Source organism: Gaeumannomyces tritici (assembly GCF_000145635.1).
Source record: "Gaeumannomyces tritici R3-111a-1 unplaced genomic scaffold supercont2.4, whole genome shotgun sequence".
NCBI lineage: Eukaryota > Fungi > Ascomycota > Sordariomycetes > Magnaporthales > Magnaporthaceae > Gaeumannomyces > Gaeumannomyces tritici.
Window position 1 is genome coordinate 2,873,728 of NW_008804548.1, and position 10,203 is coordinate 2,883,930.

The 10,203-nt window shown below is 60.3% G+C and overlaps 3 protein-coding genes across 3 annotated transcripts; 2 read left to right on the plus strand and 1 right to left on the minus strand.

Annotated features, from left to right (window-relative positions):
* Positions 1-677: 677 nt before the first annotated feature.
* On the minus strand, positions 678-3,691 carry GGTG_08367 (hypothetical protein; the record flags this gene model as incomplete). Its single annotated transcript, XM_009226207.1, has 3 exons — positions 678-688; positions 929-974; positions 1,484-3,691. The coding sequence occupies 3 exons, from the start codon at positions 3,689-3,691 to the stop codon at positions 678-680; spliced, it is 2,265 nt and encodes a 754-aa protein (XP_009224471.1).
* A 3,034-nt stretch (positions 3,692-6,725) lies between these two features.
* Positions 6,726-9,474, plus strand: GGTG_08368 (hypothetical protein). The gene has a single exon (XM_009226208.1). It carries the CDS (start codon positions 7,170-7,172, stop codon positions 8,589-8,591), a length of 1,422 nt encoding a protein of 473 aa, XP_009224472.1. The 5' UTR covers positions 6,726-7,169; the 3' UTR covers positions 8,592-9,474.
* Positions 9,475-9,484: 10 nt separating this feature from the next.
* On the plus strand, positions 9,485-10,184 carry GGTG_08369 (hypothetical protein; the record flags this gene model as incomplete). The annotated part of the gene is made up of 2 exons (XM_009226209.1): positions 9,485-9,970; positions 10,094-10,184. The coding sequence occupies exons 1-2, from the start codon at positions 9,531-9,533 to the stop codon at positions 10,182-10,184; spliced, it is 531 nt and encodes a 176-aa protein (XP_009224473.1). The 5' UTR covers positions 9,485-9,530.
* Positions 10,185-10,203: the final 19 nt, after the last annotated feature.

Sequence of the window (10,203 nt, forward strand, 5' to 3'; positions counted from 1 at the left end):
GCACGAGCCGTTCTTGCCCACTCCCGCTTGATGCCCGAATGTATACAGGTTGAGGAATGATTGGGGGTCCCTTGCACCGGTGGCCGTTGTGCCAGCAAGTCGGTATGCCGTCCATGCAACGACGGGCTGATGATCTATCTACCGAGCGGATAACACCATACGGCCCCGAAAATTCTCCATCTCCGACGTCTTTTGCCGCCACACTAGCCCCGCGCCACCGTAGTTCCAGAAAAAATGCTGCACCTGGTCATGTCTGTCGAAACCACAGAATCAAGAAGGAGCTGGCGCCCGCGGGAGATCTTCGGTCACACCGCAGGGCCCAGGAACCCCAGTGCTCATCAGAGACCCCTCGCTCGGCCTCGGCGAGGTGGCGCGCGGTACGCGCCGGTCAAGGCCGGTGGTGGTCGGTATACCCACATGGCGGCCGTGTATAGGTATGCAGCCAGAGGCCTCCGTCCAGGCCCTTGTCAGCCTCGCCTACCCATCTTCTAAAGAAAGATATCGGGCTGGTTGGCCTACTACCTCTGCCACTACAGTACTCTGCGCCGCTACTCTGCAGGGGTGGAGGCTACAGTCCTGCGCGCCATGGCTGTGCCAAAAAAAAACAAAAAAAAACAGTCTACGGCCGGTTTGAGCACATTTATCCGATTGCATGATGCACCTAGCAGCCCCCCAGGTCACCGCTCCCCTGGTGGGGGGGTTAGGGAAGGCTCCAGCCTGGGTGCCGGTAGTCTTCGGTGGTGGGCGTCCGCGAGCCGTGTGTCCCCCAGGTGGGCTAGGCTTTGCGTCTCCTGGGGCCCGCTGACGCTGTCATGTCCGACTCCACCAGGTCCAGGCGATCATGCTCGACTTGTCTGCGGTGTCGGCAAATATTATAGATGGTGATTTATACAGCCCCAATGTCACTCTCGCGTCGGCCCACTCGTACGAAGCCCCGGGGCTGTCAGGGCGAACTTCCAGTCCTTATCCCATTCCTACACTCACACATAGACATAAAGTGTCAAACACAAGAAAGAAACAAAGAAATGAAGGAGAAGGCGGCACTGGCGGCGATCTCATATCTGGGGTATATCGGGTGTTTTATCCTAGTTGGGCTCTCGCTCTGATCCTAATCCTCTGTCATGTACGACCAATGCTACCCTCTACTGACTGCCTACCTAGCCCTTTGTTTCGTTGGCATAATGCCCAGTAGGGTTTGACGCAAAACGACATGACAACACAAGAAAACAGGCACCCCAAAAGAAGCAAGGCAACAAAGGGAGGTTGAAATTCCATGGGTACATGTAGATGCGCTCGCGGGGGATATAGGAGGCTAGCACGTCAAGGTGCTTGGGTCCCATCCCAAAAGGATGCAAAATAAAGGAGATTTGAGCAGAGAGAGACAATGGCTAGCTAACGAAGCGCAGGCAGGCACATGGGTGGCCAAAAGAAGAAAAAAAGAAAAAAAGCACAAGCAGATTGGGCTGTCCATGAGCTTTCATACAAAAAGGGTATTGACGACGACGTCGCAAATCTGCGCCAGCGTCGGACAACCAGAGCGAAAGAGAGCGGCGACGCCGAGACGATACCTGTCCCTGGCGGGGCCCAGCAGGGCCGCGGCGCCCTCGGACGCGGCGGCGCCGGCCTCGGCCTCGAGCCACTTGCGCTCGGCCTCGTCCCTGGCGGCGCGCAGCACCTCCTCCGTGTCCTCCGACTCCCAGAGGTTGCAGCGGCTGCACTGGTCGCAGGGGCGGGGGTCGCCCTCGGGGCGGAAGTGGTCGCAGAAGTGGCGGTAGCCGACGTCGGCGCCGTCGCCGTCGCCACCGTCGCCGCCAATGTCCTTGCGGCAGACGTAGCACATCTTGTAGCCGCACGGGCACGTCAGCTTGTTGCAGCCGGCCGTCTTGACGAAGGACGTGTTGCAGCGCGGGCACACGCGCTTGATGGCCATGCTCATGGCCTGCTCCACCTGCGTGCGCAGCGCCACCAGCGCCGACTCGTGACACACGTGTATGTCGGCCCAGGCCTTGCCGCACGACAGGCACGACGTCCGCCCGCAGGATGGCTGCAGGCACACAAACTTGAGGCCGCGCCGCCGCCGCCGGTGCCGTGCCATGGCGGCCCGGAGCTCCGACGCCAGCCGGTCGCCGGGCGCCCGCTGCGACGTGAGCACCAAGCAGCCGAAGGACAGGAGCAGCAGCGCGGGTAGCAGGAACGGGACGACGCCGATGCAGAGCAGTAGGAACGCCAGGTTGAGGATGCCGTCAGCACGGAGGCGGAGCTCGGCCTCGCGCGCCGGCAGGTACAGGTCGTCGACCTCGGCGTAGCTGCAGAAAGGGCAGCGGACCAGGGGCAGGCCCGACGCTATTAGCGTGTGCTCGGCAAGCCGTTGGTCCAGCCTGTGAAGGACCTCGGCCCCGTTCCTCTCCTCCAGCATGGCGCGGTGCATCTGGTCCACGGGGATGCAACCGGGGCACTCGTCAGCGTCAACAGCGGGGCACCGGAGCGTGCCCAGCTCCCTGTCGATGCTCCGCTGCCACCCCTGCCCGAAGACGGCCTCGGAGATGGAATGCTGGACGCAACGGAAGCAGAGCACGTGGTCGCCCGTGTTACAAGTCGTCATCTCCTCAAAGGTGGCCGTGGTGAAGCAGCACGCGCACTCGTGCGTCGCTCCCGTCTCCTCGGCCTCCTCCGTGTTGAGCACGATGGCCAGCACGCGGTCCTTCTCCTCCTGCGCGATTCTCGCCTTGCTTTTCAGCGGGGCGACGATCCCGGCGTACAGCTCCCTATCGAGCTCCGGGCTGCCCGTAGCCTTGATGGTGGGCAGTATAGAGCCTTTCCCGGACGACTTCCAAACGACCAGCGGGTGGCTCTTGGCCGCCTCGGCCGACGTCGGGGAGGGGGCCGGCTTCTTGCGAAAGAAGGAGGTCACGGTCGAGGTCACGGCGAAGCGCCACGACTTGGACGATATCTCGACCAGTGTATCGCGGGCCTCGAGATAAGAGTAATTCTGCTCGGCGAGGACGGCCGCGATGGTTGACCGCGAAAGGCCCTTGAACTCCTGGAATGCCAGTGTCTTGACGGCCTCCTTGTACGCGGCGCTGCGGAAACGCTCCTTGGTCGGGACGAGGGAAGAGCTCGCGCCGCGTTCCGGCTCAGCAGGCGTCGCGTGGCTTGTATCCTTCTCGTTGGTCGAAGCGCTGGGAACATGCGCATGTGGCGGTGCTATCCCCTTGGTCCCTGCGGCATCGGCCACCTTCCAGCGCCCCTTGACCCAGGACATGCGATTCTTCAGCAGGGCGTCGGCGACGACGTTGAGGCGGGATTCAGACCCCAAGCTGGTGAGCATCTCGCGGAAGACGTCGACCTGGACATCGGGGAATACGGCGGCGAGGGCGTCGAGGCAGCTGTTGAGTTCCCGGAGGTCCGGCGGTTCGTCGGGCATGGGCCGCAGCTGGGACTCATCTGAGATGTGCTCGGGTCCGTGCCCGGGTTGGTCCTGGCGCTGGGACGATGGCGACGAAGCCGAGGGTCCGGCCGAGGACGGGGCATCGGTGCTAGCGCTGGCGGCGGCGGCGGTGGCTGTGGAGCTGCCGCTCGAGCGCAGCGAGGACAGGCGTGGGCGCGTCGGTTGGTTGGAGCCGGCAGCGGCGGCGCTGCGGGAAGCGAGGCGATCGGCCCTAGATGCCGCCAAGAGTCCTGCAAACACCATTTTGGCGGCGGGGCGGGGACGCTTTCATGCTGGGGCTGGTCGAGACGCGGGCCGGCATTCCTCTGCTGCGGTGGCCGTCTGCTTAGGGCGTGGGCGTGGGCGTGGGTGTAGACGTGGGTGTGGATGTCTTGCTGTAGCGCCCTCTGGAGTAAATTTGTTATTCAACAACAGACCAATACGTCTACGTATCTCCAAGGCGTCAAGTCTAAGCGGGATGGGGCCGCCGAAGCCAAACGGCGGGTGCTGTCTGCCGGCCGTGGGGGGGGGGGGGACGTGGACCTGCCCGGCATAAGGCTTGCGTGCTGCGTCGCTTGCCCCCAATCTGCGGAATCTCGGCAGCCGCGAAGCGAGCCCGCGTGCATGGGCCACCGACCGCCAACTGCCAGCGCGAGCTAGCCTCAATGCTCAATGGACCCGCACGGCCCAGTTTTCCGTGCGGGGTATCGTGACAGACCCGGGCGGGGCACCGCCACGAGGCAGCAAGAGATTCAATCACACAATTGAGGGTTCTGAGGGTTCCATGGATTTTCCAGGGCCCAACTGTTTAAGGGCGCACCTCGATCTGGATATGGGCCTATTGGGAAGCGGCGCATCTTCATTTGCTGCTCCCGCCCCTCCTCCCTCTTGCACACCCCTTTTAACCCTCCCCCAGGTGCAAACGAACACCGCTAGATTGAAATGGCGGATCCAGTAGATGGATGAGTGGGCGGCGTGCAGTGCACCGCTCCCATGCCAAAGTTCCGATCGGGCGGCCCCCGAGACGGGCAGGTGGGTTGTGGACAGTCGACTCTGTTACCCGTGTCTGTCTGGCTTTATGCATGTCTGTTTCCTGAGGCGAATGTCTTGATCCAACTCGCTTCGCCCAAGACAGCTCGGGTTTTCTCCTCTGACTGCAGACAGCTGTTTGTCACACAAAACTCGATAGATCTGGCGAATCGGCCGACACAACCAGAACTCGAATCAAGATATCTGCAGCCTCCCATCCTCCCTGGTTTTCTGTAGCCTCCCGTGGTGCTGCTGCCGACCGGCTCAACTTTCACTTGATGTTGGGACGATATTGCCATGTACTTGAGTCTGGTATCTTATTCTCTTCTTCGGCCCCGGGCGGCTGCTGATGTGCACACCCGTCGTTTGCCATTGCCTCTCATGCCTCTCATACCTCTTTTCCTATCTTGCATGCAAACGGAAAACCCGTCCGCAACTTCTTCAGCCGCAGCCCTTGTGCTACCGGATACGCCCGATTTACACGAACGCTTGCAACATGGGCGGCCTGAGGCGAAAAACAAGCGGGCCAACCAGGAACAGGCCCTTGGTAGAGACATCACATGAGACTGGGCAAAGGTGTGAAAGGTGACGAAGGCACAACAGCGAGGAAGCCAAGGACACACGGAATGGCGCAGGAAAGAGGCACGGGGAGCGTGGCTCTGGCACTAGCAAAATGCTTGCTCACGCTTTCTTGCGTCCTTTCGGTGCGTTGCCGCCTTGCGTTTGCTTCCGATCGCGCAGATGCCGGAATCCAAACCCAGGGAGCAGCCTGGTTCTCACCGAAGACCAGCCTGCAGGTCCAGGCGGTGAAGGCCCGTCACAGTTTCCGGCCACTTTCCAGTCCGCATAAACCTTACGCGGACAGGCATCTATGGAACGAGACGGAAACCCGCCGGGTTGAGCAGAGTCAAACAAGTCCCAAATTGACAGCCACCTTCCCTGAAGCACGCCGGGCAAAGCTATCGGGGCGGCACCTGATTCGCGCCCGCTGCGTCCAAGCTTGCATGGGAACCCTTTTTTCGGGAGAGGGCGGTGACTGTGTGGCGCTTTGCCCCTCACCAAGTCGTGGTATGTGTTGTTTGAAGGAAACATGAAAGAAAAAAAACCCCGGCCACCAACAGGGGGGGGGGGGGCGCCATATTTTTGGTCGCAAACGGGCCAACCACCACCAACACAAAAGAGCCTCGCCCTTTTTTTTTTTGAAAAAAAAAATCACGCGTTTTGCTCCGGCCATCCTAGCCAGCTGAGTCTAGTGGTGGGATCCGAGCTCGGCGTCATCCAATGTCAGATGTGAGCGCTCAGCGATGATTGCCACCGACGACCACACGGCTTCCATCAGCACTCAGCCGCCAGATTCGTGTCCTCCCCAGGACATATCAAGCGAGCGCTCGAGCACTTATTTACTTGCCTGCTTGCTGACCGACTTGCTGCTCGTCAGGACGAAAAGAAATTGGAATGGAGAGATGTACAGGTGCGTGGATCCCTGGATGCGGGTCAGTTGGTGCCACCGCCAGGTACGCGGTGTACAATCAACTGCTGCTCCACGGGGCGATTCCAGTCGCGAATGCTGCCCAACCCTCTGAGCCAGGCTGGCTGGGACCCATCCGTTCCTAGCGGACGGAGACTTGTTGTGTCTAGGGAGCGCATGCTTGTGCACCCACGCCGTCCGCCGGAGTGGCTGGACGGCTCTGTATCTCAGCCTGGACGGGCGCTAGGGTTGTGTGTCACGTCCAGTCTGCTGTGAGCGCTATGTAGCGGTCTGGCCTGGGAGCCACCGGCTGCTCGCTCGCCCGCTGTGTTTCGCTACCTAGGCGATGTTCGGTAGCATGTCGAGTGTCATTTCCATTTCCGTCTCCATGTTGGTTCCGAGCTGGCAGAGTCGAGTGACGTGACCGGACGTGACCAGACGTGACTAGAGGGACGACGAGTGCAACACCAGGGGCCAAGCCCGCTCTTTCGCCTTGTCCATGTTCCCGCCGACTGATCTCGTCCCGTCCGAACCCCCCATCTTTCCCTCACTAGAGGTACACAAGGCAACATGAGACCCCTTTTTTTTTTTCTTCCCACAGCCGCCCGCCGCTGTTGTGGCCGGTTGATGGGCCCGACTTGTTTCTTCTCTACGCCATCTCGCCCCCTGCTCCTCGTCTGGGACGCGCAGTGCAGCGCATGGTGCCTGGCGTGGCGTTCGCACCAGCCCGTCCTTCTGGAAATCGGGGCGGGAGGGGGGTGTGGGCCAGCCAGCCTGACACAGCGGGAAGGCAGCAGACACACAAAATCCCAAAGGAAAGCAAAAAGAACCGGCCCCACCGCCTGGCGGGGCCGGCTCACCGACTTTCACAGTTCGTGTGTAGCAGTTCCCGACTTTCGGTGACGGGCAAAGCCCCTGTTGGAGAGGCCAGCCAACCAGGCCCTAGCGTGGCCCCTGTCGAATGACGAATCGAAGGGAGGAGAGAAAGAAGAGGGAAAAAAAAAGTCAAACCGCAGCCCGTCGATTTTTTATTGTTTTTATTTTTTGTTCTGGTGATTATTTTCGCACCCACTCTGCTTTCCTGGTGCGTGCAGGGGCAACCTACGTGGAGCGTGGCATGGCCTGTTCCGGCTCGCTGCTTGGGCGCGCTGACCCCTGCCTCCCCCAATCATCGAGAGCCCTTGGGTTTCCCGCCTTTTCGCAGGCACCGACCTGTTCTTAAACCGCACGTCTCCGCCATCCCTCATGGCTCAAACACCATCCTTTGGCTTCAATGTCTTGCTTGCCGGGATGGAATCACTTCCTGTTGAGCTCCTGCGGCTCATCTTCCAGTTCTGCGACCCTGGCGCCGTCCGGGCCCTCCGATTATGCAGCGGCAAACTGGCGGAGGTCGGCGAGGAGTACCTCGTCGACCCAGTCTTCCGCTCGCTGCCCTGGAGGGACGACGTGAAGCGCCTTCACGCGCTCTCGGGCCATGAACGCCTCAATGCCGCCATCGAGGCCCTCGTCATCAACTTTGCCCAGATGGACGAGCACAACGGCCGCCACACCTCGTACCTCCAGCACTTTTACCAGGACCCCGAGGAGTGCAGCGCCCTCCTGCACGAGGCCTGGCACCGCTACTACCAAGCCGAGGGGTACCGCCAGGACATACCCGCATTCTCCAGCCAGGCCGCCCTGGTTCAGGAGGCCTTCGCCCGCCTGCCGAACCTGAAGGACCTGCGCGTCACCTTCACCGAGAGCCCCCACGACATCGAGCCCATCCGCCAGGCCTTCCGCCTGCCGGGCTGCCGCAAGATGAACCGCAAGCAGGCCTGTGCCGACCTCAACGTCCTGATCTCGGCCGTCTCGGCCGCCAACCTCACCTCCCTCGAGATCGACCGCCTGCCCCTGGAGCTGTTCAAGGTCCGCCACAGCCGCCAGCACTGGTTCGAGAGCGCCCCCGCCCTGGCCAACCTCACGCGCCTCAACATCACCCTCGACTCGTCCGAGGTGCAGATGCCCACGACAAAGTTCCGCGCCATGAACGGGCTCGGCCACTTCCTGCGCTACGCCCCCAACATCGAGCACCTCGGGCTCGGGTTCCACAACTACTCGAGGCCGCGCGAGAAGTACCAGGTCTGGTTCGGTGAGCTGTTCGGCCCAGAATTCGTCTTTGGCCGGCTCACGGACCTCAAGCTCGAGGGCATCGCGTGCGACGAGGAGGATCTGCGGTCGTTCCTGGCCCGCCACGGCCCCACCCTCCGGCGCCTCCGCCTCGGGGGTGACTGGGTCGCCAAGCTCTACGAGCCGGGGCTGGGTGGGATCCACCTAGGCCGCGGCACCTTCCGGTCCTTCTTCAGCTCGCTCAGCAGGGGCAGGCTGCTGCCGAACCTCGAGCGCCTGCACCTACAGGGCGACTTCGAGTCCGGCATGCTGGTCAGCCGGTTCCACGAAAAGTACAACTTCCACCCCGTCACCCGCGAGGACTGGGAGGAGATCCCCGACGAGATACGCCGCAGCCGCATCCCGCGAAACACCACCGACGGCCTCGAGTTTGAGCGCTTCGTCCTGCACGGCGGCGAGTACCCGGGCACGCCCACCTCCACACCGTCCGGCACCCCGTCGGAAAGTCCCGCGGGGACCCCGACGGGAACTCTGACCCCGCCAACCCCGGAGAGTGTTTGAAGAAGCTGTGCCATGGTTCCAGGCGTGGGCGAAGCCTTTCCGTCCCTGAGACACGGGTCGTCTTTGCTTGCAGTCCCCCTGTCTCGTCGTGTTGGCCACATGTCATGTCATGCTCACACCCGGACCTGAGACCACGGCCAATCTTGGATACCTGGAGGCGCTACCATGCCTCAACTGAACCAACCAAAAAAATAATGCGCGAATATACCAACAATCTGCTTTGCCAACTGCACAACCCATCCTTGGCGTCCCGTCGGGTCACGCCGACGCCTTGGTACGACTCTTTCTCCTTTTCTGGCGCAATTTTCCGGCCGCCACTCATGACAACAACCAAGAGGTGTACAAAGGCGCACGATTTTGATTTTTCTGCTTTCTTTTCTTTTCCTCCTTTCGTTTTGATCGTCTCCTATCACGGCTCTCCTCACGTTTCAACGAAGTCACGACCAAGCAAACACAAACAATAGATTGCATAGGAGCTGTCTCCTTCAGGCTCCAGGCTCCCGCTTTTTTCACTGTCATCACATATTATCCCCTCGTCTCTACGCTGTTTGTTTCCTCTTCTCTACCTGACTCTGTTTCTTTTCACTGGATTCATGTTACCGTATCCTAGAGGAAGCCTCGCAGATACTGCTCACGCGGGTACAGCAGGCACTGCAACTCATTCATGCTCATCAGATTGAACCAGGGCAATCTTACACGGGGGCGTTTTTCGTTTCCTGCTTGGCACATGAGAACTCAACGACGCAATCGGGGCTGACGTCCTCTGCTTTTATTTGTTTCTCTTCTTTCTTCTTTTCTCTACTCCATCTTTTTTTTATTTCTATTTTATCCGACATGTAGCGCAAACCAGCAATAGATAATAGATGGGTTCGGCAAAGCAGCATTGCACATGACGTTTGATGAATGCGTGGTGATCGGCGCCGGTGAAAACCTGCTTACATGGGCGATGAGGTGTGGGTAGCCTCAACAGCGGAGAAAAACGCACGTCACTGCGCATCTCCAGCGGTCGAAATTTCTCCATCTCGGCACGATATCAAGGAACGGGACCATGGAGGACAGCAATGCGAGGTGAATTGCATCAACGTCGATCCTTTGGTGAATATACAAATACCAGTGCAGAAGACGCTCGCTACCCAGCCAGCCCCTCTGGCGCGTCGATTCCATGACAGTATCCCCTGCACCCTCTTCGATACACTGCATCATTCATCACCAGAACCACGATTCAAATCACCCCAGGAGAAACAAGGCATAATGATCCAATCGGAGCAATCCACGATCCTCGCCGCCCTCGTCGCCTGCCTCGGATTCGCGCTTACCCTGGCCGGGGCCCTGTACGCCTACAACGAGGGCTACCTCGACCCTTGCATCCAAAAGATCGGGTGAGTCGTCCCGCGTCGCCAAGAGACGGGACGGGGGACACGAGAGGGCAGACGGCAAGACTGCCATGATTCGCAGACTCTGACTCGCCGCGCGTTTCCTCCGATATGAAAAAAAAAAAACAGCGTCTACCTGTTCAAGGCCAAAGCCATGGCCGAGAAGAAGAAGCTCCAGGCTCAGGGGCAGAAGGCGGGTCGGGACTTTGTCGACTGTTAGTATCGTCTGTATCCGGGCC

Excerpts from the sequence above, each read along its gene's own strand:
- GGTG_08368 (XM_009226208.1), top strand. The coding sequence starts at position 7,170 with ATGGCTCAAACACCATCCTTTGGCTTCAATGTCTTGCTTGCCGGGATG.